The 27,912-nt window shown below is 31.4% G+C and overlaps 8 protein-coding genes, 1 pseudogene and 1 further gene across 8 annotated transcripts, besides 4 other annotated features; 2 read left to right on the top strand and 8 right to left on the bottom strand.

Annotated features, from left to right (window-relative positions):
* Positions 1-1,729: 1,729 nt before the first annotated feature.
* On the bottom strand, positions 1,730-3,376 carry Kpol_1018p195 (MFS transporter; the record flags this gene model as incomplete). Its single annotated transcript, XM_001647461.1, has 1 exon — positions 1,730-3,376. The coding sequence occupies one exon, from the start codon at positions 3,374-3,376 to the stop codon at positions 1,730-1,732; it is 1,647 nt and encodes a 548-aa protein (XP_001647511.1).
* A 1,605-nt stretch (positions 3,377-4,981) lies between these two features.
* On the bottom strand, positions 4,982-6,055 carry Kpol_1018p194pseudo (annotated as a pseudogene).
* A 1,012-nt stretch (positions 6,056-7,067) lies between these two features.
* Positions 7,068-7,208: a sequence feature (similar to hypothetical protein; correction of possible frameshift sequencing error).
* Kpol_1018p193 lies at positions 7,068-8,721 on the bottom strand (the record flags this gene model as incomplete).
* Positions 7,212-8,375: a sequence feature (similar to hypothetical protein; correction of possible frameshift sequencing error).
* Positions 8,378-8,422: a sequence feature (similar to hypothetical protein; correction of possible frameshift sequencing error).
* Positions 8,425-8,721: a sequence feature (similar to hypothetical protein; correction of possible frameshift sequencing error).
* Positions 8,722-11,070: 2,349 nt separating this feature from the next.
* Kpol_1018p192 (uncharacterized protein) lies at positions 11,071-12,060 on the bottom strand (the record flags this gene model as incomplete). The annotated part of the gene is made up of 1 exon (XM_001647460.1): positions 11,071-12,060. One exon carries the CDS (start codon positions 12,058-12,060, stop codon positions 11,071-11,073), a length of 990 nt encoding a protein of 329 aa, XP_001647510.1.
* A 2,623-nt stretch (positions 12,061-14,683) lies between these two features.
* On the bottom strand, positions 14,684-16,609 carry Kpol_1018p191 (uncharacterized protein; the record flags this gene model as incomplete). Its single annotated transcript, XM_001647459.1, has 1 exon — positions 14,684-16,609. The coding sequence occupies one exon, from the start codon at positions 16,607-16,609 to the stop codon at positions 14,684-14,686; it is 1,926 nt and encodes a 641-aa protein (XP_001647509.1).
* A 3,188-nt stretch (positions 16,610-19,797) lies between these two features.
* Positions 19,798-20,745, top strand: MIR1 (Mir1p; the record flags this gene model as incomplete). Its single annotated transcript, XM_001647458.1, has 1 exon — positions 19,798-20,745. The coding sequence occupies one exon, from the start codon at positions 19,798-19,800 to the stop codon at positions 20,743-20,745; it is 948 nt and encodes a 315-aa protein (XP_001647508.1).
* Positions 20,746-21,078: 333 nt separating this feature from the next.
* On the bottom strand, positions 21,079-21,444 carry YRA2 (Yra2p; the record flags this gene model as incomplete). Its single annotated transcript, XM_001647457.1, has 1 exon — positions 21,079-21,444. One exon carries the CDS (start codon positions 21,442-21,444, stop codon positions 21,079-21,081), a length of 366 nt encoding a protein of 121 aa, XP_001647507.1.
* Positions 21,445-22,455: 1,011 nt separating this feature from the next.
* TRP3 (bifunctional anthranilate synthase/indole-3-glycerol-phosphate synthase) lies at positions 22,456-23,922 on the bottom strand (the record flags this gene model as incomplete). Its single annotated transcript, XM_001647456.1, has 1 exon — positions 22,456-23,922. One exon carries the CDS (start codon positions 23,920-23,922, stop codon positions 22,456-22,458), a length of 1,467 nt encoding a protein of 488 aa, XP_001647506.1.
* Positions 23,923-24,390: 468 nt separating this feature from the next.
* CDC11 (septin CDC11) lies at positions 24,391-25,614 on the top strand (the record flags this gene model as incomplete). The annotated part of the gene is made up of 1 exon (XM_001647455.1): positions 24,391-25,614. One exon carries the CDS (start codon positions 24,391-24,393, stop codon positions 25,612-25,614), a length of 1,224 nt encoding a protein of 407 aa, XP_001647505.1.
* A 941-nt stretch (positions 25,615-26,555) lies between these two features.
* Positions 26,556-27,782, bottom strand: Kpol_1018p186 (uncharacterized protein; the record flags this gene model as incomplete). The annotated part of the gene is made up of 1 exon (XM_001647454.1): positions 26,556-27,782. The coding sequence occupies one exon, from the start codon at positions 27,780-27,782 to the stop codon at positions 26,556-26,558; it is 1,227 nt and encodes a 408-aa protein (XP_001647504.1).
* Between the last annotated feature and the right edge of the window lie 130 nt (positions 27,783-27,912).

Below are 27,912 nucleotides of genomic sequence, written 5' to 3'. Positions count from 1 at the left end.
ACTCTCTTAAATAATTTAGATCCACCCTCTTCAGTTAATCTCATGATTATCCCTCATCTTCTCATCATCCCCATATCTCTTGATGAAACTGTCTTAAGTAAAAACTAATTGCCCAATATCGTTGTCTTCTTTTTAATTCTAGTAAAAATTTATACCAATAATTTTTCACTTTTACCATTGGACATTTAACGTATACAATGACACTTATTGAAAACTTGTATTAATGATATAAAATAGGGTCTTTAATAAGTATCTGTTGTAGATATGTTGTTAATCTTCTAAGTGTAAAATCTATTTAATATATATATATGAGTTATCGAACTGGTTTCTTAAAACTAGAAACCGTCCAATAATGCATGTCTTAATATATAGTTAAAAGCATAAATCATTGGTGTTTTATCATAAGAGTCAGGATTGAAAAATGGAGATTTTATATTCCTTTTATATATACTTCAGAATGTGTAAGTGAGTGATTTTTATAGGTGCTATTCTTTTCATAGGGATCATTAATTGGGTAAGTATGATTATGATAATAAATGTAGCTATGACTTGCTTTTGTGCGTTTGTATAATATTCATATTTTTATTTGTGTTTAAATGTACTAATGTTTTGGTAGCGAAATGTCTCTCGTCTCTCTTTGATCAAGGTAGGGTACGCTAGTGGGAATATCAAAAGAAATACCAACAGTGGTAGGGCATCTTGGTAATCAAGTGTCTGAATAATTATGTAAAAATACAGCACCAGGACCACATTCTACAGAAGTGTACCATGCTGAAGATGAGTTGACATCACATTAGGGTTTAAAATCTCTATCAAACATAAGACTACTATTGTCTCAATTAGGCATTGAATAATTATACGTTTTTTATATATTCTTTCAGGATCTACATAAAATCTGATCGGTCCTATATATAACTATCATCAATCTACATTGAGAACCATCTGTTTTAAGTCCAAGAATCTCGGATCTAGGAAATTCCCAGTTGAAGAATAATATTTGAAATAAGTAGTTCCTATGATATCTATATATGTCGCTGATTTAAATAGGGAATTGTAAATTAAGAGAAATTCTAAACTGTTGAATACAATAAACTTTGGGATTAGGTGCAAAACTTGTAGCAAATATACATTTAAAATTATGTTGAGAAAAATTAAACTATTGACATTAATATATATACCCCATATTTTCAATCAAGTGTAACTAAGAGCTTGTCTCCGATAGATCGGAAAGATGAAACATACTAGAATAGTATCAAATGAAACAACTGTTGAGCGTAGCTGATCAGCAATCGGTTGGTTCTTTTGTTTTCGAACAAATCTTTATTCTTCCACCATGTTTTATTTAAGAGTAAGTTCTTGAGGAAAGAAACAAAATGATCTGGAGAATGTAGTAAACATACAGATTTTGTTGAGAAATATAATTAATTCCTGATTCATGTTTTTAAATTACTTGATAACTTTACAAGTTCCTAATATTGCTTATATAATTCCAATCTTAGTGAAGCTAATTCTGTCCATAATTTTCAAGCTACTTGAAGTACTAGTTTTGAAATCCTAGTAATAACACCTAATTTTAATCAAGTCTATCATTGTTAATATATATATATGTATATGAATGTATGTATGTCTTATAAAATGTTAAAATTATGAATGTAGATTTTCTAAATGGATATCTTTTAGAAATAAAAATTTCTTCAATGAGATAGTAGTGTTAATATACCATATTTGTTCAGTTAGTGAAACTGGATTTGCTACGCAAAAATGCACCATATTTGTAAATCACAAATGGTATTAAAGAAACACCAACGCCAATGAATCCTAACAATGAAGAACCCCAACCTACTGGATACTTTTCACTTCCCAAATTATTGAACATAGCTTGACCGAATAATGGAAATGCGGATGCAAACCCTGCACGCATTAAACCATTACCAGCAAATACAGATGCTACATGTTCAGGATAACTCATGCCTAAATAAGCAAAAACTGTTTGAAATATGTTAAATGTATTAATGACAAAAAATACTTCGGCAACTATTGGTAATATCCAATGGATACCAGCTGTCCACCCAAAGAAGAATAAGGAAAATGGAAGACACCAGCTTACAATCATTGAAAGAACCATGAAATCTTCAGGAACAAATAACCCATTTTTGAATCTTGGAGCTAAATACTTTGAAAGGAAAGTCAAGTAAATTGCATATGCAAAAATACAACCCACTTGGAAACCCATAAATGCCAGACCCAATTCAACAACTGTGAAATGATAAATTCCAACGAATACAATTGGGAAGGCTTCGAAGAATAGGTAGAAAATACCATAACAAAGCGCAATGTATACATCGAAGGCTAAAACTATAGGTTCCTTAATGATAATTTTTATTGGTTTGTAGAGAGAAGACAATATAAAACTCTTCATATCCAATTCTGATTCCTTCTTCTCTGCTGTGGTGTAATACCTCTGATCACCAGTTTCTTTTCTTAACCTTCTTGCACGACGAACTAAAATATTATCATGATGAGTTTCTGGGAAGAAAAATATCAGAATAATCAAAGTTGCGGCACACATCCATAGTAGTAACCAAAATATCCATCTCCAATCCTTTGCTTCTAAGATAGCTGCCCCCAATAATGGTGCCAAAACAGGAGCTGCAATTGCACCTACTGCCCATAAACCTAAAACTACAGGAACAAGTTCAGGTTTCATAATGTCGGTAACTGTTGCACCCCCAGTTGCTAATGCAGGAGAACAGAATATACCACTGATGAAACGAATAACAACCATACCACCATAATTCTTCACTGTGGCGGCTCCAATTTGGAATATGCAGAAACAGAAAAGTGTAATTATATAAATGTTCTGACGCCCTAATGTAGCAAACTCTGATAATGGTGAAAATATTATAGGGCCAATACCATACCCTAGAACATATATTGATAAGTTCAAAGTTGCTGCCACATGCCCGACATGAAATTCCTTTTGAACCGCTTCTTGACCTGGTGTATAAATTGAAGAACCCATATATGTTACAGCAGTAAGCAGCATCACCTGCAAAATCATTATGGTTTTTTTAGGTGTAGACCAATTATATGGATGTTCTGGATCATCATCTCCATTCCAATCTACTAAAAATGGATCCTTATTTATTGTTTCATTATCAGTATTTTCTTCAGTCGAACTAGTTGTGAAGTTTAATGAATTATGATTATTGTTACTAATGGAATTTTTCTCTATATCCTTATTATTACCACTTAACGTCACCGTTGTGCTGTAATCAGTTGCAGAATATATATTCGAAGTTTCCTTTATTTTTATTAAGTGGAGGTATTCCAAGACATCAGTAGCAAAACTATTTTTGTAGGTATTGGAATACATTGTAATCCTAGGTGTATCCTTGAGTTATTATCTAAATTATTATTAAATAGAACAGCTTTTATTATACTATAAGTAATTTACTGTTCTTGATTAATAAATAATAAAGTTCCAAGTACGAAGATTAATATTAGAATTGTTTTATCTAAAACTATCATATTTATATCCACAATCAATTTGACAACTTCTCGAAGACAAATATTAAATGATTAAATATTTCAAATAGACTGTTGAGAATGGATTACTAATGACTGTATTATTTGGATAAATATTATAAATATATAGATGCTTATTAATGAAAGATATCATATAGCAACTACTTCTTCCTTTTCAAAAGGGTGTCTAACAACTTTTATACATAAAATGGTTCTAAGATGGTTTTAACACGGTTCTAACACGGTTGTATCATGGAAATTATAATTTTTGATGGATATTAGTTGTTTTTTTCCTTTTGAACGGAAATAAAAGTCCTGCTCTTATTTTCCGAAAAACGAAAAACACGATCAGAAACATATTTTGTACCTAAATATTTACTGTAAAGTTCCGAATTTGGGATCTGAACTTATTTCGATCTATCTCTTCGGCTACTTAGCCTCATAAATAAAGGGCTATTGTGAAATAAGCTAACCTTACTCTGTAAGCATTAATTCTTCTTTCCGAAGAATTATTATCTAAAGGGGATTTTAATGCTATTGAATATCCTGAAGAAGTCATTAAAATATATAGATCGAAACATTTATTATAATTTACATTTCTTTATTTTTTAATAATTTGCCTAATAGACTACGTCTCGAATCTTATATGTCAAGTCCAACAATGGTAGACAGACAACTATATTAAAGTAAATGCAAAACGGTCCTTTCCAAAACTTAGTGAGAGTAGATCTGATGATGATATTTGAGTCAATAATCAGTCAATTAAATTTGCGAATTAATTAAATACGCATAACGATATGACTATTTCTCTCTGGTCTCTTGTAACAGAACATGAACCTCTCAGTATATCTGATATTTCCAACACAAATATTTGAAAACATAATTGTTAATAAATTTCAGATTCCATTAACAGTTGATGAGGGAAATGTAATTAGATTTGGCATAATCAAAAGTCTAAGTAAATTTAGAATAGTTTCTTTTTGCTAGTGAGAAATTAGTTGTAGACAGAAAAGACATACAGAGAAAAGTATCAATAGATCAGATATAAACAAAATTGACAAATCATTAAATTGATTTAGATTATATTATCATGAACTATATAGTGAATTACGTATTATAATATTTATATTGAGTTCCACAGTGCTCTAGGGATTTTGTACTAATTTTCTACTATACGGTTTAAATTTACATATAAAGCTATAATCAAAATATTATTAGGATCCTGGAAACCTATCTTCATGAAAAACTCTTACGACTTTAAATACTGTTTCTAAAGATTACTATCGGCTTTTGATTAATAAATACCCTTAAAACTGAATAATAACAATTATACCGAAGAATATATTATTTTTCTAACAATGAATACGCTAGTTAAATAAGCTCCCATAAATATTTTAAACATATCTGATCATCAAAACTAAAATATTTGATTTGATTACTTATTGTTCATAATCTAATTTCCAAATTCCTTGTCAAAATCTACTAGAGTGAATCTGTACTTTACGTCACCTTTATCCATTCTTTCAAATGCTTCATTAATACCTGCTTCTCCGACAGGTATTGTTTCAACCCAAAGCTTAATATCCTTTTCAACAACAAAATTTAGTAAATGTTCAATCTCTTTTCTGGAACCCATTGCACTGTTACCAGTAGTGACACCAATTAGGCCAAATGGTTTTAAAGTTAATACTTCGTCAGCTGCTGGTGCTGAAATGGAGATGTTTTTTGTGTCAACCTTCATTATCTTCGTCAATTGATCAAAATTGATATATGTTAATGAAGAAGCACAGACGATTAATAAATCTAAAGTATCGAAGTACTTAGTTTTCCAGTCCTTGTCTTCTAGAGTAGCAATAAAATGATCAGCACCTAATTTTTTAACATCAGCTTCCTTCGAGTGAGTACGTGAGAATGCATAAACTTCGGCACCCATGCCTTTCGCAAATAGAACACCCATATAACCAATACCACCATTACCAACTTTTTTTCCAGGACCACAACCATTTCGTAATAATGGAGAGTACACAGTGGTACCACCGCAGAGCAATGGAGCAGCCAATTCATTTGATAATTTTTCTGGAATTGGAATAGCAAAATTTTCATGTAATCTGACATGAGATGCATAACCACCTTGGGAAAGATATACATCATCATATGGAACATTATGAGTCCAGACAGCCTTTGGATAATAAGATTCGTTATCACTTTTACAACGGCTACATTATAAACAGGACAATGCTTGAGCACCTACACCAACTCTATCACCAACTTTGATACCAGTAGTACATTTTGGACCAACTTTTACAACATGTCCAATAATTTCATGGCCAAGAACTTGTTTCTCAGCAACTGGACCCCAATGAGATGCAGCTCAATGAAGATCCGAGCCACACATAACACAGGCTTCAATTCTAATATCAACATCTTTATCATCAAACTTTTTTGGTTCATAGGAAACCTTTTTTGGATGTTTCCAGTCTTCAGGATTAGTTGTACCGATACCTTGGAATTTCTCTGGATACGACATTTTATTTTATTTTTGTATATAGTATTATTGGCTGGTTCAATTCTGTTTACTGTTTGAGTTGTATTTTTTATGAAATTGATTAATATATACTTGAAATAAATAATGTTAGAAATTCAAAATAATTACATCAAAAAATTTGTAAACCCTTTTTTTACCTTGCAAAGATATCTTTCTTCATTTATGAACATTCCAATATAAATAACGTTGTTAGTAGTATGACAATAAAATAGGTATTTTTAATTCTTCAAAGAAAAACATACTGGATGCAGAGATATACTCATAGTATATTTTATCCCTAAAAAGCTGTGGAGAACGTACAGAAAAATTGAACCGAGCCGAATCTAACTCAAACCAGCCGAACCGAACCGAGCCGAGCTAATGGCCTATTCCGTCACGGAGAGAAATTTCAATTTAACGAAGTCAAGAAAAAACTTGAATAAAGTGAATGCATTGCTACACTATAAAATTTGTAAATACTAATTCAAAGTTTTAAAATAATATAAAACAATTTGTTGATTTTGAGTTTTCATCTGTAGTAAATCTCCTTGCCACCTTGGACGTATTTAACATAAAAATAGTAAATATATTGTTAAATAGTGCCAATTCACTGATAGACCAAAGATAATAATAATCAAAAATAATTAGGCAACAAAGCAATTCAATAACCTGATGGAAATAGCCGCATCTGTAACTTACAACAAAAAGCCAATAGTCTTGTTAAATGTTGGATTTATAATTAAGTCTTCTTGAAAAATAATAGATAGTATTTAGTTCACCATTGACATTTTGTATCTTTGAAACATATGAGACATTAGCAAAATACATATTAGGTGTCCTGGCAGGTTATCTATCACAAGAAAAAATACATCAGCAATGGATTTTTTTAGAATCAAATAATAAATAATTATAAGTTTTAAGAATATATATATATAAAAACTTAAAAATGCAGTAACTCTGTGAAATTATGTTTGTTGTAGATTCCTAATTGATCAAAAATCCGTACCTTTTAATTTCAGCTTATAAATTTTGACTTGCGGCGTAATGATTTACCATATTTATAAATGGCGAATGGAATAATTTCCAAACCAAGTGAGAAAAAACCTAACAATGATGAACCCCAACCTACTGGATATTTATCACTTCCCAACTTATTCTACATAGCTTGACCAAATAATGGGAAAGCACAAGCAAACCCTGCACGTGCTAGAGCATTACCAGCAAAGACCGATGCTACATGATCTTGATAGCACAATGCCAAATACGCAAAACTAGTCTGGAATAAATTGAAACAATTTATAACAAAAAATACTTCTGATATTATTGGCAAAATCCAATGAACTCCCGCAGTCCAACCGAAAAGGAATAGAGATAAAGGTAAGGCCCAACATACAAGCATTGGTAAAATCATAAAATCTTCAGGTTTAAAAGTGTTATCTGAAAAGCGAGGATTTAAATATTTAACCAAAAAAACAATAAATATTGGATAAGAAATGATACAACCCACTTGATAACCCATAAAACCTAAACCCAATTCCACCGGTGTGAAATTGTATATTCCGACAAAGACTAATGGAAAAGCTTCGAAAAACAAATAAAATACACCATAACACACTGCAAGATATAAATCAAACGCTAGAACGATTGGTTCTTTAATAATGATTTTAACTGGTTTGTATATAGCAGATAGCATAAATGCAGTTAAGTTCAATTGTTCCTCCTTCTTTTGTTCTTTTGTATAATATCTCTTGTCACCTGTGCTCTTTCTTAACCTTCTTGTGCGACGGACAAGAATATTACCTTGTTGTGTTTCTGGAAAGAAAAATATTAGAATCATCAAAGTAGCAGCACACATCCACAGCAGTAACCAAAATATCCATCTCCCGCCCTTTGCTTCTAAGATCGCTACCCCCAATAACGGTGCTAAAACAGGAGCGGCAATTGCTCTTACTGACCATAGACCCAAAAAATATGGTACTACTTCCGGTTTCACTATATCTGCTATTGTCGCACCACCTGTTGTTAAAGCTGGAGAACAAAATACACCACTAAGAAAAAGGATCACTATCATTCTGCCAAAATTCTTAACGGTCGCGGCGCCTATTTGCAATATACAGAAGCAAAACAACGTAATTATATAAATTTGTTGACACCCCAGTGTTACAAATTCAGATAATGGAGATAGAATTAAAGGTCCTAAGCCGTATCCTAACACATAAATAGATAAGTTCAAAGTTGCAGCAATATGACCTACGTGAAATTCTTTTTGGAAGTCTTCTTGACCTGGTGTATAAATTGAAGAACCCATATAAGTGTACAGCTGTTAATAACATTATTTGAAATATCATTTGTGCTTTTTTGCTTGTAGATCAATTTAATGGATTATCAGGGTCATTAGGACCATTCCACTGAACTAAAAAAGGATCATCTATTTCACTGCTTTTTTCAATAATATCTTTATCAGATTTTATTACTGTATTTAATGAAGTTGATGTTTGTGTACTATGTGAGATACTGATTTCTAACTCAATTTCATTCTTTAGCTCTGGTATTTCAAAGGCTGAGGGTTCAATATAGTTTCCTTCTTGGACATTTACAGGAACTGTGACAACATTAAATAATTCTAAAATGTCTACTACAAAAGTATTCTTGAATGTATCAGTATACATATCTCAATTTGTTAACGATACTTGTATATAGTTTTGAGTCAAGAAGAATAAAAATATTAAAACAGAGTAAAATTATAGAAGATTATAAACAAGTAGTTGCCTTATATATCATTATCATCTCAAGCCTATTTATATTTTTTATGTTATTATTTTTGTTAATATCTTGTTCAAGTAGCATCTATTAAAAATAACATTTATACTACTGAATATAGCTTGTGCAAAGTTTTCTTATCGCATTTGGAGATCTCTCAATAAATGCAAAAACTATAATCAGTAAGTTTCCTCTCGATTTTTTACAGTTTCTGGAAACAGGGACCTTGAAGATGGATGTGACTTAAATGAAAATGTTTCTCTTTTTCCGAGGCAGAATCAAAGAAAAGAAAAGAAGATTGAATTGGAAGAAGATTGGACAAACAAACTACCGAGCCGGTGTACGAAATAGGTAATACTCGGCCGAATAGTGTCCAGCCGTTCTATGACCTTTTTGTTTCGATAAATTAATTACCATCAATCAGCAGAAGAACGAATATCTTAAATATTCATCTTCATGTATCATATTTAAGAAATAATTAAAGTTAAACTTAATAGCTTTGAAACATGACTTTTGAATTAAAAAAATAAAGTTACCTTGGTTTTTCTAAATTGATAATAAACGATTTAAGAAAACCCTTGGCTTGACTGCACTGGGACAATTGTTTTCCGATCAACGTATTTCTTGTAAATCACTAGGATGGAAGAATACTCTTTGAACTTCTACTTCAACTTCATTGGTTCATTGGGTTCTGAGAAATTACAAATATCCGTTTACTGAGGAATATGATTTGGAAAGTTAAATACTTCAGAACCTATTCAATATAGAGACTTTTCTATTTTGGTTTTTATTGAATCCAGAAAAATTATAGATTAATTTTTGTTTTGGATTATTTTGAGTACCTCGATTAAAACACATTGCCATTATGCTACCAGCTCAGTTTTACCTGTCTCCGATATAAATATAACGCTACTAAAAAACGCTATGTCAAAAAGCGTCTAATATCTTTCTATATGCAACTATACAGTTGTATTTTGCCTTTAAATCAATTATAAACAAATTGGCAGAGTTTTCGGAATTACTATAACTTTTAATAGCGTTTATATTATTAATGATATATATTTAATTGATAAATTTTAATGCAGGATTTGATTGTAATATCATTTCAAGTTTCTTAATTATTCATTTTTGAGTTTCTATTTTGAGTTATTTGGCTTGAGAACAATATACCTGAATGCTTTTTTGCTATCATATGATTTAATATATATCAATGATAATTATAAAAAACTATGATCTTTATTATAACTTAATATCTATTTCTCCGAAATATCTGAGAAATCAGTAAGTTTTTGATTTAATTAACGGATATATCTATTTCATATTGTTAACTCAATTAATTAATAATTGTAGTTAATAATTAAAAATTGTAGTTAATAATTAAAGGACTATATAACACATTGTTGATAGATAAAAGGGGCGGTATTGAGACTATATTCGAAGACATTTTTTAGAAAAATCTATATATGGCTTTCCTTAATTTACCAGTTTCCATTTATTTCACCATACGAATTTATCACGTAAATGTCATCTAAATTCATTACCTAACCCTATAATTTTTTATTTTTTTAATGCACTTTTAAGAACTATAATGATAAAACGAGGTAAAAGTATGTATAAACGAACTAGAAACAATAATATATATATTACTTTGCTTTAATTTAATTTAATTTAATTTAAAACTAAGCTAAGAATGATAATAGAGCCATACCAACCATTACGAACAGAGTATTGTCTAGATCCTTTATTGGAGCCATACCTTCAAAGGAAGAAACAGCGTGAGTACTTGATGAAGTCGTAGTTGGCTGGTAAGTTGTTAACAATTTGGTACTAGTTTTGGTTAGTGTTTGGGAATCGGTCAAACCAGATGCTGTTGGGAACTTTGAATTAGCACTACATTCTTCGCAAATAATTGTAGAGGTAGATGTAACAGTATGTCCTAGCGAATCAGTGGTTGTGATACATGTAGTAGTGTAAAGTGTTGTATTAATAACCTTTGTAGTAGTGACAGTTGAGACATTACCTTGAGAATCAGTTGTTTCATAAACAGAAGTCTCACATGGAACAGTTGAAGTAATGGTAGTAGTATGACCTTCGGAATCGGTAGTAGTGATATGGGTAGTGGTGCTACCGATTCTGTTACATTGCTTGGTGTAACGGGAAATGGTATAGTGACTGAATTAGAAATGGTAGCATTTGGGAAGGAATCCAAGAAGAAAATTCAGGGACAGAGAAAACTGGATGAGTTGATATCGGCAGTTTCAAAAGAAACTGGATTGAGCAGATTGTATAGTTGACATAGAAGTGATGTCAGAGCTGCTTGAGGTAGTAATAGGAACACTGCTAGTTGTAGTAGTAGTTGGGTTTGGAGTAGTACTAGTGGTTGTGATTTCAACAGGGGTAGTACTAGTGGTTGTGATTTCAACAGGGGTAGTACTAGTGGTTGTGATTTCAACAGGGGTAGTACTAGTAGTTGTGATTTCAACAGGGGTAGTACTAGTGGTTGTGATTTCAACAGGGGTAGTACTAGTGGTTGTAATTTCAATAGGGGTAGTAGTTGTTGTTGATTGTGGAGTTTCTACAATGTATAAGGTCTGAGTGGTTTCTTCGTTATCTTGATCTGTGATTGTAGAAATGATAGTGTTGATTGTCGATTCGTAAGTACCTGTCCAATGAGTATAAGACACGGAAGTTAAAGCATGACGAGGAGTACCAACTACATAAATAGTTTCGGTCGTAACACCCTTGTTGGTACCAACATAAGTAGTAATAATGGTTTCTAAGGTAGTAGTTGAATCAGCACTTCCTAAAACTTTAGATGTTCTGGTGCTTGTAAATGGAGCTCTTGAATAAACGTGATAAGTCGTTTCAACATCTAGGGTACCATCACTCTTAGTAATAGTATTAATTTCAATGGAATAAGTAGACTCGGTAAGAATAGTGGCTCTAGCATCTGCTGCTCTGTCTGCTCTGTCTGCTGCAGAGTCTGGCATGTCAGTGTACATAACGAACGCACCATTTCCATTTTCTTCAACACCCGCTCTCTTCTGGATCTTGTTCTTACCTCTTATAGTCTTTTTTGGGGAAGGAAGAGCTTTAGTAGTGGCAGGCTTTTTGGTAGAAGTAGTTTCATCAGGCCATTCTAAAGTTAAATAGACAGTTGTTTCATATATCGCAACTGCAGTTACATAACGTAACAATGAAACAAATAATAAAACTAGCAAAGTAGGGCAGGATTTGATCGCCTTCATTTTATCTTTCTTATAGAATCTTATTTTGTCCAATACCTTTTGATAAAAAAAATAAGATCAGAAATACCGATTAAAGTTCCATGTGTTTTTAAAAAAGGAAGAGAATTTCAGTATAATAATCAATTATATTTAAATGTGTGTATTTATATTTCTAATAATGAAATGTAGAAATCTGAGATTTGGTATGTTTTGTCCAGTGTCTTGGGCTTATGAGAAAGTGGGTTAACGGTAGCTACTCTAATGTTAATAGATTGCATCAATGGGATGCATATAGATCCTATTCCAATGACAATTTACAGATGGTGCTGGTAGGCTCATCAGCAGATTTTCAGGGACATCAATTGACAAAATCTATTAAGAATAGTTGATATTATCCCCCAAATAAATCTCAGTAGTGAGTAAAAAGAGTCCTATAATAATTCAGTAGAAGTCTTAAAACAAAAACAAATTAATAAATAAAAGTCAATAGTAAATATCCTCCTAATACCCTGATGTCCTTTACTCAAAGCTCTAACTTAACTCCCCCTCTGTTAAGTATAACATCGAAATTAGTTATATCAAGAAAACTCAACATATAGCAAAAGAAATGTATAAATAATATTTCTATTAAAAAATGTGGTAATTTCCCCAAAAAGGAAGCATACCTTCCTTTTTGACAAAAACATGTCTTTTAGTTCATTCTTAAAATTTCTCGAAAATGGTGTAATACGTGTCTTTCCTCTTCTAGTACCTAGCTTAGAGCTATATTTTTTTCTTGTTCTACAATATTTATTATTAGTAGTATATTATTCGAACCTACCAAATAAAAATATAGAAAAGAAATATATATCTGATAGGAAAAAAAAACTAATAACTCTAGGTTATTTACTCTGAGATTTAGTAAGAAGAAACAGAAACAGAAACAGAAACAGAAAGATAAAGATAAAGAGAGAGTGGTGAGAGGTAAAAGAATATATGAGAAATTACCAAATGTGGATACACATTGCGTAAGAGAATTATCTAGAAAGAATTAAAATACTTCAAAGCTGTTTGGAATTTTTGACATGAACCTAAAAGGAATTTAGTAGTCTCAAAAAGCTCATTCAATTCTCTTGCCCAGAGAAGCATTGCAAAATAATAGCTTATGAGGTTAGAATGTAGAAAAAAATAGTGTCAAAAATTTGGAATGAATTACAAATTTTCTTCGCTCCTCCTATATTCAGATAAAAGATAATCTTTTTTGCCTTGCTAATAATTTCCTATTACGGAAACTGCTTCCGTCATTTGACGAACGAGGAAATTGGATAGAAAATGTATATGATGTAGCGACTTCTTACGAATTATATTAAATGATACAGATTAGTAGGAATCAACCAAAAAAGATTCTACTGATAAAATAGAGCAAAAGCTACATTGACTGATAGAATTATTTCATCAAAGCTCAATATTTTACTCTTTACTTATTTTTGCTTTTTCTTTTACTTTTTGATACAATTTCTCTTGTAGCTATTTTTTGGTCAGTAAAAAGTTAAGCATGAAGAAGTAAACAGACAACATTTTTCGAGAATCAATTTTATTACTTGATGCAATGTCTTTTTACTGGGTGAATTATTGACTCGAAATGTATATACAGAAATTTATGGTCATCTACTCCCTTACATCTTTTTAATAAAAAAAAGTTTGTCTCTCTTCAATATAACTTAAACCAAGACAAATGGATTGAGTTAGAAGGTATGCTTGCCTTGAGTACTTTTGTTTCGCTATTGTTGCTGATTTTCTCTCCTAGATCTTTCTATGCCAAATATATTATGGTATTTATCAATATTCTACGCTCTTGGATGTCGTTTATGACATGTAATATATTAAAGTATTATCGAAACTACAACTTGAAAAGTAATAAATCCAAGAATCTCAAATTAAAATATCGTTCATTTGAGTTTATCGTATACATCATTTTGACCTATCATATGGGTTTAATTTTGTTGTTGAAAAAATTTCTTGTCCAAATGTTAAATTTTCCGGTTAAAAAGATAGGATAATACTTTATGAATGATGTTTCTTGTTTTAGTAACCATTAAACAAAAACGTAAGTATTATATTTCTAAATTATTAACCGATTAGGTGACGTGCATCAAAAGGCTAATTTAAGTTTATTGTTATTCGATGATTCAAAGACTCTCTTTTGTTCAGAATGATTATTTTCTAGGCTAATAATTGTAAAGAAGGATATGCTCAAGTATAACCTGTATTATAATTAATACATGTGTATACGTACTGGAAATATTAATTTCTGAAAAACTACTTAATGTTGATAAAAATTCAGATGTTTTTTGTTCAGAAATAAGAGCCATTTGGAAAAGATGGTGTTATATACAATGGCGCTTCAAAAACATTGTTCTTAGGATTCCTTTAAATATCGTTTCTAATAATGATTTTTATTTAAATATTATTTTGATATAAAGGTAATATTGTACGTGGCAGATGAACACAAGTAATTTACTTTATTCCTATACTAAGCAGTTTTTTCCGATTTGAAATTGTCATGTCTAAATGGTATATATTATATTTAAAATCTTAGTGAAGAAATTCCCTTACTCTTAGAATTCCTGGTTTTTAAGTACTTGAATCGAAATATAAACTATAATTAAAATAAGAAATTCAATTGAGAAAGTGTTTCTTCTTGGGTTTGAGTACTACTTGGAGGAAACCAGACGTAATAAACCATAACTGCAAATACTTTACCAAATTTGTTAGTGACAGTTGTGTATTCTGATGAATATGTCGATGGTGTCTGCACGACTTGAATGAAATCTGGAAAATCAGTGGTGATTGTAACTGTGGTCTCAAATATTGGAACTAGAACTTCGTATACAGTTTCAGTAGTTTCAAAGGAATCTTCACCGGTAAAAGTAGTAGTGTAAAGAGTAACTGTTGAGAAGCCAGATAGTGTCCAGTATGATGTAGAGGTACTTAAAGTTGCCCTAATAGGAGTCTCGACGTAGTAAATTGTTTCAGTGGTTTCATTACCATCGGTACCGGTTATAGTGGTAAATCCAGTAGAATAAGTTGAATCATAGGTACCAGTCCAATAAGTGGTGGTGGTAGAAGTGGAAGCATGTACTGGAGTTTCGACATAATAGATTGTCTCGGTAGTTTCACTGCCATCGGTTCCAGTGACAGTCTTGATATTTGTAGAGTATGTTGAGGTGAAGTCACCAGTCCAATAAGTGGTGGTGGTAGAAGTGGAAGCATGTACTGGAGTTTCGACATAATAGATTGTCTCGGTAGTTTCACTGCCATCGGTTCCAGTGACAGTCTTGATATTTGTAGAGTATGTTGAGGTGAAGTCGCCAGTCCAATAAGTGGTGGTGGTAGAAGTGGAAGCATGTACTGGAGTTTCGACATAATAGATTGTCTCGGTAGTTTCACTGCCATCGGTTCCAGTGACAGTCTTGATATTTGTAGAGTATGTTGAGGTGAAGTCACCAGTCCAATAAGTGGTGGTGGTAGAAGTGGAAGCATGTACTGGAGTTTCGACATAATAGATTGTCTCGGTAGTTTCACTGCCATCGGTTCCAGTGACAGTCTTGATATTTGTAGAGTATGTTGAGGTGAAGTCGCCAGTCCAATAAGTGGTGGTGGTAGAAGTGGAAGCATGTACTGGAGTTTCGACATAATAGATTGTCTCGGTAGTTTCACTGCCATCGGTTCCAGTGACAGTCTTGATATTTGTAGAGTATGTTGAGGTGAAGTCACCAGTCCAATATGTAGTAGTTGTAGAAGTTGTTGCACGAGAAGGAGTTTCGACAATATACACAGTATCGGTTGTCTTACATCTATCAGTACCTGTATACGTTGAAAATAGCGTTGAAAATGTTGAAGTATAATCCCCTGTCCAATATGTAAAACTTGTCGAAATACGGCCTTTTGGTGGTGTTTCTACAAAATAAATAGTTTCCGTTGTTTCCTTTCCATCTGTGCCAGTAAAGGTAGTTGTTGTAGTTTTGAAGGTTGACGTAAACTTACCAGTCCAATATGTGTAAACGTAGCTAGTTGTGTGTAACTTTTTACTTGCACAAGGACCACAATCATCAAATGGGAATCCAGAAGGGAAAGGTGCCATAGACATTGTAGGGAATGGCGACATAGACATTGTAGGGAATGGCGACATAGACATTGTGGGGAATGGAGACATAGACATTGTAGGGAATGGAGACATTGAAAACTTCGAGGTTGTGGTAGAACGGTCAAAAATGTTGAACCATCTTTTTTTCAATTTTGGAAAGTTTTTGTAAATTGTGGTAACATTGGTGCTAATAGATATTTGTTCCTTTGGTGTACAAATTGTCTCCCATTTAGCTGGATATTTCTTACCATCTCTTGGGTTAATCCAAGTTTCTGTACTAATATCCTTTGTAAAAATACTTGCTTCATTACATGGAATACTGGTAACACAACTTAGAGCCTTTTTATGGGTGTCAAATGTACAACCTACCGGCAAAGCTGCATTTACAACTGAAAAAGAGCTAACAAGCAGAAGTAAATTTAACAAATAATGTAATTGATACATCTTTACTAATTTGTCTGTACTAATTTAGTTAAATATATCTGTATATCACCAGTTAATTCAATGACGCAGCTAGCACAATAGTAACTTATCTTAATTTGTTATATTGATACAATGTAGGGAGCAAATATAGAGTAAAAGGCTGGCTAATTACTTTTCTAACAGTGAAAATACACCTCTATTTATATGTTCAAAGTTTGCCGGTGATGGAATACTGGTTGACTATTTGCAAACGTCAGAATGAAGCAATTGATGTCTTGAGAAGGGAAATAATTTAAAGTTACCAATAAGAAACGATACCGTTGATTTATTTATTACTAATAATTATGAAATGTAACCAGGGTATAATGATTGCTACCTGGAGATGAGAAGATAAATGCAAAGAGTCTATATATAAAATTAGACAAGAAATTCTTAAAAGAGCTTTCTATAAGCAATTTTGATTTAGTTTCGCTACTATTATAGATATGATCAAGTGTTCACATCATTTTAGGATATTTAAACCATTTAATTCCATAAAATCCAAGATATAAGATTACTAAATTGAGTAGTTTTGAATCTAGCACTGAACTGGGACGGTATTCTATTCATTTTACTCAGTTAGGTCCTTCTCAGAATTGGGTAAAATTGTACACGTAAATCTATACTAAGTAAATTAAAAAAAAATTAATAATAAATATCTGTCTGTAATTATAATTCGAAAACCTTTCAGAAACATAAGTAACTCAAGGTTCTCTTTTGCAAATACAAAGTTTACTTGAATTGGTAAAAAATATATTGTGACATGTGAAGTTAATTTCTAGATATGAACTAACTCGAAAGAATTTACCTTTGAAAGTCAGCAACAATCAAGAATTAGTTGGTTTGATAATGATCTTATGCTAGTTACTAATATTTCACTATTGATATTTGCAGTTATTTTAATCGGTTATTTATCTATCACTATTAATTGACAGACTTATATGACACGGAAAGTTAGTATTAAAAACTTTTTGGCCTCAGTAATTTCGAAATAGTAAAAGACAACAGTGTAACTATATCTATGTAATTTCTTAACTATATTATATTATACTGTTCTTTTCTAGATCTAGTAATAATTTATTCGACAGAACCTCTAAAATTAGAATTCAGCCTTTGATAAGGTAACAAGAAAGAAGGAAAGACCAAATAGAAAAACGTTTCTTCCCATTATTGAATTCCACCAAAGCCGAATTACTTACATTCCTTTTTCAAATTAATTGTTTATAATTATTGCCAGGAAACTATTTTTCTTTATCCCTTAGGTACTTAGGAAAACCCCTTCACAGATCATATACATAACTCCAATATAAATTGATTAATACAATACTTCAACAAATAAATCAAACAATAATATCTTCACAGATAACTGTACCAGATTTTTTATTTTCTTACTTTAACTTTTAAAGGAAATACCAAAATGAGGTTCCTCTTAGAATATGACAACCGTATGTCCTAATTGAGACATTTTTGATTACGTATCAATAACCTTGATGTAAAGGACAATTTTCAAATTTACTTAAATGAGAGTCATAGTAACATTAACATGAAACGTTTCATAATTAGAGGTTCATTCGGTTTGATGTATTAGTTACTGTTTAGGTAATAGAAGCAAAAATATCTGATGATTTTGCATTTTCAGTAACAATTTTGGTTTGGCTATATATTTCAATATTAATGGTAAAATTGTAATTAAAAATTAGGAATTACATATGTCAGTATATATGTATTGTGTAAAATGCATCATATACTGTATAACTTTGACAATTGACCGATTGGGTAGATGGATTAAAAGCTTATAGGCTGCTTGTCCTAATAATATGAATCTTTCAAAAACATAAGGTTAATTTTATTCGAAAATGTTTTAAAACGATTAATCTTATTTCTTTATTAGAACGTATTGAATGTGTATTGTATTCAGCTTGTTTACTTTATTGATATAAAAAGAGGTTGCAATCAGGAAATGGCAAAACTGTTGTGTTTGATTTAACCAAGTCAAAAAATAAATATGCCTATAGATAACTAAGTCATCTAAATCATATATTTGGTGTCGACGGAGCTCCTAAAGCGTATAAGTTTTACTGTTTTTGTAATTTTAAATGATTCTCTCAGTATAAGTGTACTGATTATTTCAATTCAATTCCAGCTTTCAATTGAGATATGGAATATAGTGGAAAACCAAATATTTGTCTGGTAAAATGAGGTATATTTACAATTAATTCGTTATTCTACCATTTCAAATTGGTTTATCTATGATACACTTCGTTATATTTGTCTTTGTGCTAGTGGAACTCTAAAAATTCCTTGTAATCTTGGTAATAGTAAACTATGATTAAGTAGAGATTCTGCTAATTTGAACCATAAACTATTTCAATTGGTGAAGAAAAACTGTGAACCATTCATATAAGTTGATTACATGACTGGTTTCATTATTTTCAAAACTTCTTGACAGACCGGGATTTAATGTTTACATTTTTAAAATTTAAATTCAATTTAAAATGTACCTTTTCATTAATTCTTCTTTTAAAATTGTCTAAATATGTCAAGGGAAACTCATCAAGATGTATCAACAACTCAAAATCCCAAATATTTATTACATATATCTATTCGATCAGTACTTTTAAATACATATATCCTATAAGTGTCATCTATTCTATTTCCCGTCACTTAAGTATGAAACTGTCGCTACCGAAAAGTGTTTACAGTCCCGAATAGTTTTGGCAATCATCCAATCTGAACCAAATTTTTCAAGTACAGTACAACAAGCATTAGGAACAAAGTCCTAGTTGATTTGACCTTTAAGCGGTTTGTATTTATAATAATACCTTCATCTTACTAACTACCGTTAATTTCAACCAATCATATTGCAGAACCGGATCTTCCAAATAAGAAAAGACCTTCGAAACGCTTCAAATTTTCGAAAGATTTAAGAACTGAAAAATTTTACAATCTTATAGAATCATGTTAAACCTGTTCAAATTACTAATTTTAGGAGTTAGCTTATAGAACTAGTGAACTTTTCAACGAATTTTAGGTATATATCCAATCGTTATTGTTATTTTTGTTATTATAGCTCGAAATAAAGTTCATTGACAGTAAGAAGGAGACTGAGATCAATAATTGATATATAGATCCAGAAACATATTACAAATAAAATAAAAAAATTTATAAAAATGAGCAGTCCAGTTGAAACTAAAACTGAATACAAAGTTCCTCAGTACACTATGTCTGATTACTTCAAGTTTGCCCTTGCCGGTGCTATTGGTTGTGGTTCCACCCACTCTTCCTTAGTTCCTATTGATGTTGTTAAGACCAGAATTCAATTAGAACCAACTGTTTATAATAAGGGTATGGTTGCTTCTTTCAAGAAGATTATCGGTGAAGAAGGTGCTGGTGCTTTGATGACTGGTTTCGGTCCAACTTTATTAGGTTATTCCATTCAAGGTGCTTTCAAATTCGGTGGTTATGAAGTTTTCAAGAAATTATTTGTTGATACATTAGGTTACGAGACTTCTGTTAACTACAAGAACACTATTTATATGGGTTCTGCCGCCGCTGCTGAATTTATTGCTGATATTGCTTTGTGTCCTTTGGAAGCTACTAGAATTAGATTGGTTTCTCAACCTACATTTGCTAATGGTTTAGTCGATGGTTTCTCTAGAATTATGAAAGAAGAAGGTGTCGGTTCTTTTTACAGAGGTTTTACCCCAATCTTGTTCAAGCAAATCCCATACAACATCGCTAAATTCTTGGTTTATGAACGCGCTGCTGAATTGTACTACGGTATTGCTGGTCCAAAAGAAACTTTATCTCAAGCTCTAAACACTGGTATTAACTTATTAGCTGGTTTGACTGCTGGTTTGGCTGCTGCTATTGTCTCTCAACCTGCTGATACTTTGTTATCCAAGGTCAACAAGACTCCAAAGGCTCCAGGTCAATCTACCATCGGTTTGTTAGCTCAATTAGCTAAACAATTAGGTTTTGTCGGTTCTTTCAGTGGTTTACCAACTCGTTTGGTTATGGTTGGTACTTTGACTTCCTTACAATTCGGTATTTATGGTACTTTGAAGAAATCTCTAGGTTGTGCTCCAACCATCGAAATCGGTGGTGGTGGTCACTAAGCGATATAACGTCTAATTACATCTTTACTTTGTTCTTTTTCGTTATTAAAAATCAATCCATTCTTATTATATGTTTAACTGGAAAATGTGAATATATTTATTTCGTGTAAATATCAGCACCTAAATCTTAATCCATTTCTTTCAGTTCCATCATACATATAAATATATATATCTTTTATATTCATGGTTATTCGAATTTATAATTGTTTTATAAATTAACTAGTTTGCTTTTTACACATTCTTAAAATATTAAAATTAGGCAATATTATAAAATTACAAAATTTAAATCTTATATAATCAATTATCTGTATAAATTGAGTCCAAAAGAAAAGATCAATCACCACTGTTCATATACGCATCTAATTCAGCATCTAATTCTTGAGAAGTTAACTGCTTTTTTGGCTCCCTTTGTTTATCATTTTTCCTTCTAAAATTCTTTGAATTATGTGGTTGACGATAATGACTACCCATAACTCCACGTTCTGGTCTCCCCTCTCTAACAAAATTTCTATTCTTACGATTTCTCTTCTGGTGCTCAATAATCTCTACTACTAATTTATCTCCATTTAATTCCTTACCATTATATTTGGCTACAATTCGATCCATGATTTCAGGATTTTCAAACTCAAATATGGCAGACCTGCCTTCTTTAAATTCAAAAAACTTCGAATATGTTGGCTCTCCAAATTCTTTAATCATATCTTCAATTGTAAAGTCAGAAACATCTAAACCAAAATTAGAAAACTTTAATCTTCTTTTGGCGGGTTCCTCTTTGATAGGTGTATCTACCAACCCTAATCTAGGTGCTAGACTATTTCTCAAATCTCTACGACGATATTTCTGTTAATGTAATAATTATCATAATGAATAAAAACCACAATTCTTATTCATCTCTTAATATAAATATCGTTAATAAAAAGTTCTTAACCTAACCCTCAAATTTTCGAACATTTCAACTAATACTACATACCGTCACTCTATGAGGTTCTTGATGTATGGCTTCCTGAATTATAAATTATTCTTATTAGTTAGTAAAATGAACCGTTTCAAAAAATTTCCAGAAACCAAAATTGCTATTTGGAAAAAGGCTAACATTCTAAATTTAAACATACCTCTTCATTCATTATCTAACCCAATGACTATGAAGCAGACAGTATAGCTCTGATATTACAAGTTTACTTCCGTTTTGTTTAACGTTTGTTGGTTATTAAGTGTTCAATATTTTTCATAAAGATGCTTTTTATATTTTTTTAAGGACTCTTACCATATTTAATATATAAAGAAAAATTTAAGGATAAGAAATTGATATATTGAGAAATCCTTGTTAAAAACGATCCCCACTTCGCTCATAAGATTCCTAATTTTTAACTGATTCAAGGTATGGCCTTCTCTTCATATCTCTAATTTGAATAACCTACTTTAAATAAAAACATAAGGCAAGAAGTTCACTTTTACCGTAAAGTGTTCTTGTATCTATCAAAACTTCCATCATACAGAGTCCTTGATGAAAATGGAGAATATGTATTAAACTTGCATAAACTATGTGAATTATATAAACTGATTGTTTTATCTTAAACAATGTTTTGGAGTGGTTAGCAGATGTAATAATGTAATAAAGATTGCAAACTGAGGAAAGAGAAACATATTTTATGGATTGAAATTAATATCTACCATTAAAAAATTTCAATTGCAATTTCAATAGATATTTACCTATTCTGTTAATTGTTGAATCAATTCCTCTACATTCTTTGATTTCATCAGTGCTTCACCAACTAAGAATCCGTTGACACCTTCCTTCTTGTATCTATCACCATCAGCGCCGGTACAAATACCTGAAAGAGCTAATAAAATAGTGCCCTTTGGAATTGAATCTACCAAACTGCTGGTAGTGCTCAAGTCAACGTTAAATGAATGTAAGTCTCTGTTGTTAACACCTATGACCTTAGCGCCGATTCTTAAAGCTCTATCTAATTCCTCTTTGGAGTTAACTTCAACCAATGGTTCTATATTCATTTCCTTTGTAGCGTAATTGTATAATTCAGACAATCTTTCATCTGTCAACATTTTGACAATTAGTAGCACAGTATCGGCACCTGCTAATCTTGCTTCTATAATTTGATATTTAGAAAAGATGAATTCTTTTCTTAATAGACATGGTCTAGCTAATGGGTGAGACATGTATTCCTTATCTAAGACTTTTCTGGCGTTTCTTAAGTCTTCTAGAGAGCCCTTAAACCAATGTGGCTCAGTTAAAACAGATATTGCTGAAGCACCAGCGTTTGCATATTTTAAAGCTTGTTCTGATGCAATTGCATCAATAAAGATATCACCCTTTGATGGAGAGGCACGTTTAATTTCAGCGATGACAGAAGCGGATTTAGTAACAGAGCTCAATTTGTCATAAAAATTAATAACTGAAGGAGCTAAACCTAATTTAAAATTAGCTTCTAAATCTTTTTCAGTAAAACCTGGGGTAGCTGATAAGGCTTCGATATCTTTCATACGTTGATTGTAAATTTTATCCAAAATCGAATTACCACTGTTTGAAATAGTTTTGGTTAATGACAAGTTTCTATCATTTTCTTCCCAAGTACCACCAGTAATATTTAAAATATTTTTTATCATTAAATGGCCTTCTTCAGTCAAGATAGATTCAGGATGAAATTGTACACCTTCGATGGTATACTTCTTATGTCTTATACCCATGATAATATTTTTATCAGTTCTTGCAGTGACTTCTAAACATTCAGGAAGACTTTGTTGAGTACCGGCTAGAGAATGGTATCTAGTTACAGTGACACCTTGAGGTACATTTCTAAAGAAACCTTTATTATCATGATAAATAGGAGAAGTTTTACCGTGAACAATCTCACCGGCAAATGCAACTTCACCACCAAAGACTTCAAACATACATTGCTGACCCATACAAACACCAATGACGGGAATTTTACCAGCAAAGTATTTAATGCAATCTCTTGATATACCAGAATCAGTCTTTGGATGACCAGGACCTGGCGAAATTAATAATAAATCAGGTTCTAAATTAGCGACTTCTTCGACAGTAATTTTATCATTCCTGTAAACGTCAACTCTAGCACCTTCTTGACACAAATATTCATAGATATTCCAGGTGAATGAATCATAATTATCAATTAAAATAACCTTCTTATTAACCATTTTTATATAATTTTTTCTTCTTTAGTATTTATGACTAATAATAAATAACCAATAATTTTTTTTCCTATTGCTTCAATCTAATCCAATTCAGCCACTGGAACTTCTCTTGTTGCTCAATTCCTTCTCAAAAGATACTCACTCCGATACTAGAAATTCTGATATCAACATTGAGCTAAATCAAAACTAGTAAACCAACTTTTAATGAACAATGGATTATTAATTTATAAAACTAATTCGAAACCAGTTAACCTTAAATTTTTTAACATTCTTGGCAGTCTCGAATTGAAAAAATCAATGCCTCGCCGAACTTCTCGATTTGGATATAAAACAATACGAGCCCGTGTTAAAAAATACATCAACATTTTAATAGTAAATAAGATATTTAAAGATTGGATTAAACAATTGTTGTTGTTTTAGTTGATAATTAATAGTTTATAAAGGTAGAAGTTATCAAGCTAATTGATTAGGATGAGTGGTATAATTGAAGCGTCTTCTGCTTTGAGGAAGAGAAAACATTTGAAGAGGGGGATCAATTTCACTTTGATGGTTGTTGGTCAAAGTGGTAATGGTAGATCAACTTTTATTAATACTTTATGTGGTCAACAAGTTGTTGATGTTTCTACAACTGTGATGTTGCCTACTGATAATTCAGTTGAAATTCCAGTTCAATTGAGGGAAGAGACTGTTGAATTGGAAGATGAGGAGGGGGTAAAGATTCAATTAAATATTATTGATACACCTGGATTTGGTGATTCGATAGATAACACTCCTTGTTTTGAACTGATTGCAGATTATGTTCGTCACCAGTATGATGAGATTCTGTTGGAAGAAAGTCGTGTTAGAAGAAATCCAAGATTTAAAGATGGTAGAATCCATGCTTGTTTATATATGATCAGTCCAACTGGTCATGGTTTGAAGGAAATGGATGTAGAGTTTATCAGACAACTAGGTACTTTAGTGAACATAATTCCAGTTGTTTGTAAAGCAGATTCTTTAACTGTAGATGAGGTTAAATTGAACAAAAAATTGATTATGGAAGACATTGATAGATTCAATTTACCTATTTACAATTTCCCATTCGATGAAGAAGACATATCTGAAGAAGATTACGAAACAAATATGTATCTACGTTCTCTATTACCATTCTCAATCATCGGTTCAAACGATGTTTTCGATTCTGGTGATGGTACTTTAATTCGTGGAAGAAAATATCCTTGGGGGATTATCGATGTTGAAGATTCCTCGGTTTCAGATTTCGTAGTATTGAGAAATGCATTGTTGATTTCACATTTAAATGACTTAAAAGAATTCACTCATGAGATATTGTACGAACGCTATAGAACAGACGCCTTATCTGGTGATTCGACTGCTGCTTTGCCAAGAACAAACCCTGAAACATCCCAGGTTTCATCTCCAATAGTCTCTTCCCAAAATAGCAAGACACCAGTGGATCATTCGGGTGAGCCTTCTTCAGCACCACAAGACACCTATTTGGCTCGTGAAGAACAAATCAGGTTGGAAGAAGAAAGGTTAAAGGCATTCGAAGACAGAGTTCATCAAGAATTGCTATTGAAGAGGAAAGAATTGTTGGAAAGAGAAAAAGAATTAAGAGAAATTGAAGAAAGATTAGAAAAAGAAGCTAAATTGAAAATAGAAGATGATAATGATATATTCCACGAAACAACACAATAGGTAAACTATAGGAAATTTACTCTGTTTCAAATAATTATAAAATCAACGATAAACCAACAAAATATTCAACTAAGAAAATAAAATTCAAAAATAAGATTGGAATTATAGGTGAATACTGGTTATGTATTGTACTTCTCCAATCAATAATCCATTCGTTTAATTTCAAATTTAAGTGTGTGATTAAAACTAATATATAAGTTATGTACGTGATATTTAAATCATATTTATTGGAATACCCTCCAAAATATCAAAACAAGGAAATTGTGTGTTTTGAATTTACAATTTAACATCAAGGATGAATGAATCAACTGTAAAGAGTCTTGAATTACTCTTATATGTCATTCTACCTTACCATTCTATCTTGCCCTCATTATTTTATCTTGTCATCGTCGGCTTATTTCGTCAATAATGAAAAATTTTTCATATATAAATAGAGGCGATGAGATTTAAAAGAACTAATATTTTTAAACAACTTTTTAACACTCTTCATAATGCAAAAACATTTCACTTATGAACTTGTTTTAAGTACCATAAGGACGAATTGTTTGAGAATTATTTGTATCATGATTTCCAGTTGGAATTTGGATTCAAGTGATTCATTGAACTTGATTCTTCTCACAAGAAGTTCAACAATTACACTATAATTGTTATTCAATTTGTTTAGAAATATAATGATGAGGAACTAGATAGGGACAACAGAAACTCAGTTTAGTGACGAGGAAAGTCTTTTAAGCCCGTTTTTAGTAGAACTTGGGCATCTTCTGATTTATTTCTTTACATTTTGTATTTATATGAACTATAACATAACTTTTCTTGTTTCTATTATAGTTAATATTACTGATATTATTATGGTTGTTATGTAAATTAAATATGAATTACTATGATATTTATTAGGTTATTTTTGGACCATGCATGTTTTAAATATGGTTAATAAAGTTTATTTACTTTCCATTTGGTAGTGCTTTCCAAGTTTTCTTCATTCTGTGAGATACTAAATAATAAGATTTTTCGTTATTATTGTCCTTGGCATCTTTTGGTACATCAAATGAGTATTTTGGATATACAAGGATATCACTCAGTAATTTGGGTTCATTCAAACTAGTAAATTCTTTCCAATTAACCTTTTTATTAATTCCACTCTTCAAGTAATCATTAAAGTATGAAAAGATTACATCAGTCCAGATACCTGAACCCGTCCATTTCATAACCATTAAATCGTTTCTCAGATTAACGTTCAAACCATTTTCAGTTTTACGTTTTAATGTTTCTTCAGTTATTCTAGCCACGATTTCTCTTAACACTGGATGACCTGGTTTACACTGTATAATCCAAGTTCCAAATTGTAATCTTCTTACATAATAATTTTTCCAATCTTGAGTTTTGGCATCATGTTCAATTCCTACAATCAACCCAATAGAACTTGGTGAAATATGTTCAGGCAACCAATTAGGAATTGGTTGTAAAGGTTCTGTATCAATGTCTGCATAGATACCTCCACGAGCTAACAAAATCAAATATTTAAAGAAATCAATTTTTAATAGTTTAGATGGTAAAGCCTCATAAGCTTTGATAACTTCTGGGGTGGATGAATAAAAATGATGTACTAATGCACCCATTACATGATCGTCTAATTTTTCATGAACAAAACCTGGATTTTTGTCATCCCATAATCTCACAGAATTTTTAACCAGAGAGATAGTGTCTTCATTACTGTCACCATTAATTTTTTGACGATCTTCCCTTGGATCATCAAATGGTGATAATTGCCAAATAAAAGCAGGAAATTTTTTAGAAGCATCATACTCAAAGGTGTAAGCTAATCTTTCACGTAGGGTATCACCTTGGCTACCTTGTTTTAATTTCTGTATCTTTCTTTCTAAAACACGACGTTGTCTTTCCAATTGTCTAGCCTGCTCTTCTTGGTTTTTTTTAATTTCACCAAACAATTCTTCAAATTTTGCAATTACATCAACATCGTTCTTTTGCTGAGTACTAGCTGCCTGTAAAACATTTTGAGATATTTCCTTTGGCAAATTTTGTAAAATTTTTTGAAGATCTGTACTCTTATGATTATTTAAAAACCTCATCAACCCATATAAGCCAATAATACTCATCATGATCGTCAAGATCAACCTTTTAACATTGGTGTTCCTCTTGGCTTTTCCCATTGTTAAAAAATTATCTAATTTGATCTCTCTCGTATAGTTATTCTCCACTGGATAAGTTAATAAATGGCAACAATATACAGAATCCCAGTATCTACAATAACTATTGATATATTAATTTATTTACTTGTAT

This window comes from Vanderwaltozyma polyspora, genomic scaffold (assembly GCF_000150035.1).
Source record: "Vanderwaltozyma polyspora DSM 70294 KpolScaffold1018 genomic scaffold, whole genome shotgun sequence".
NCBI lineage: Eukaryota > Fungi > Ascomycota > Saccharomycetes > Saccharomycetales > Saccharomycetaceae > Vanderwaltozyma > Vanderwaltozyma polyspora.
This window is presented reverse-complemented; position numbering and strand designations above follow the sequence as displayed.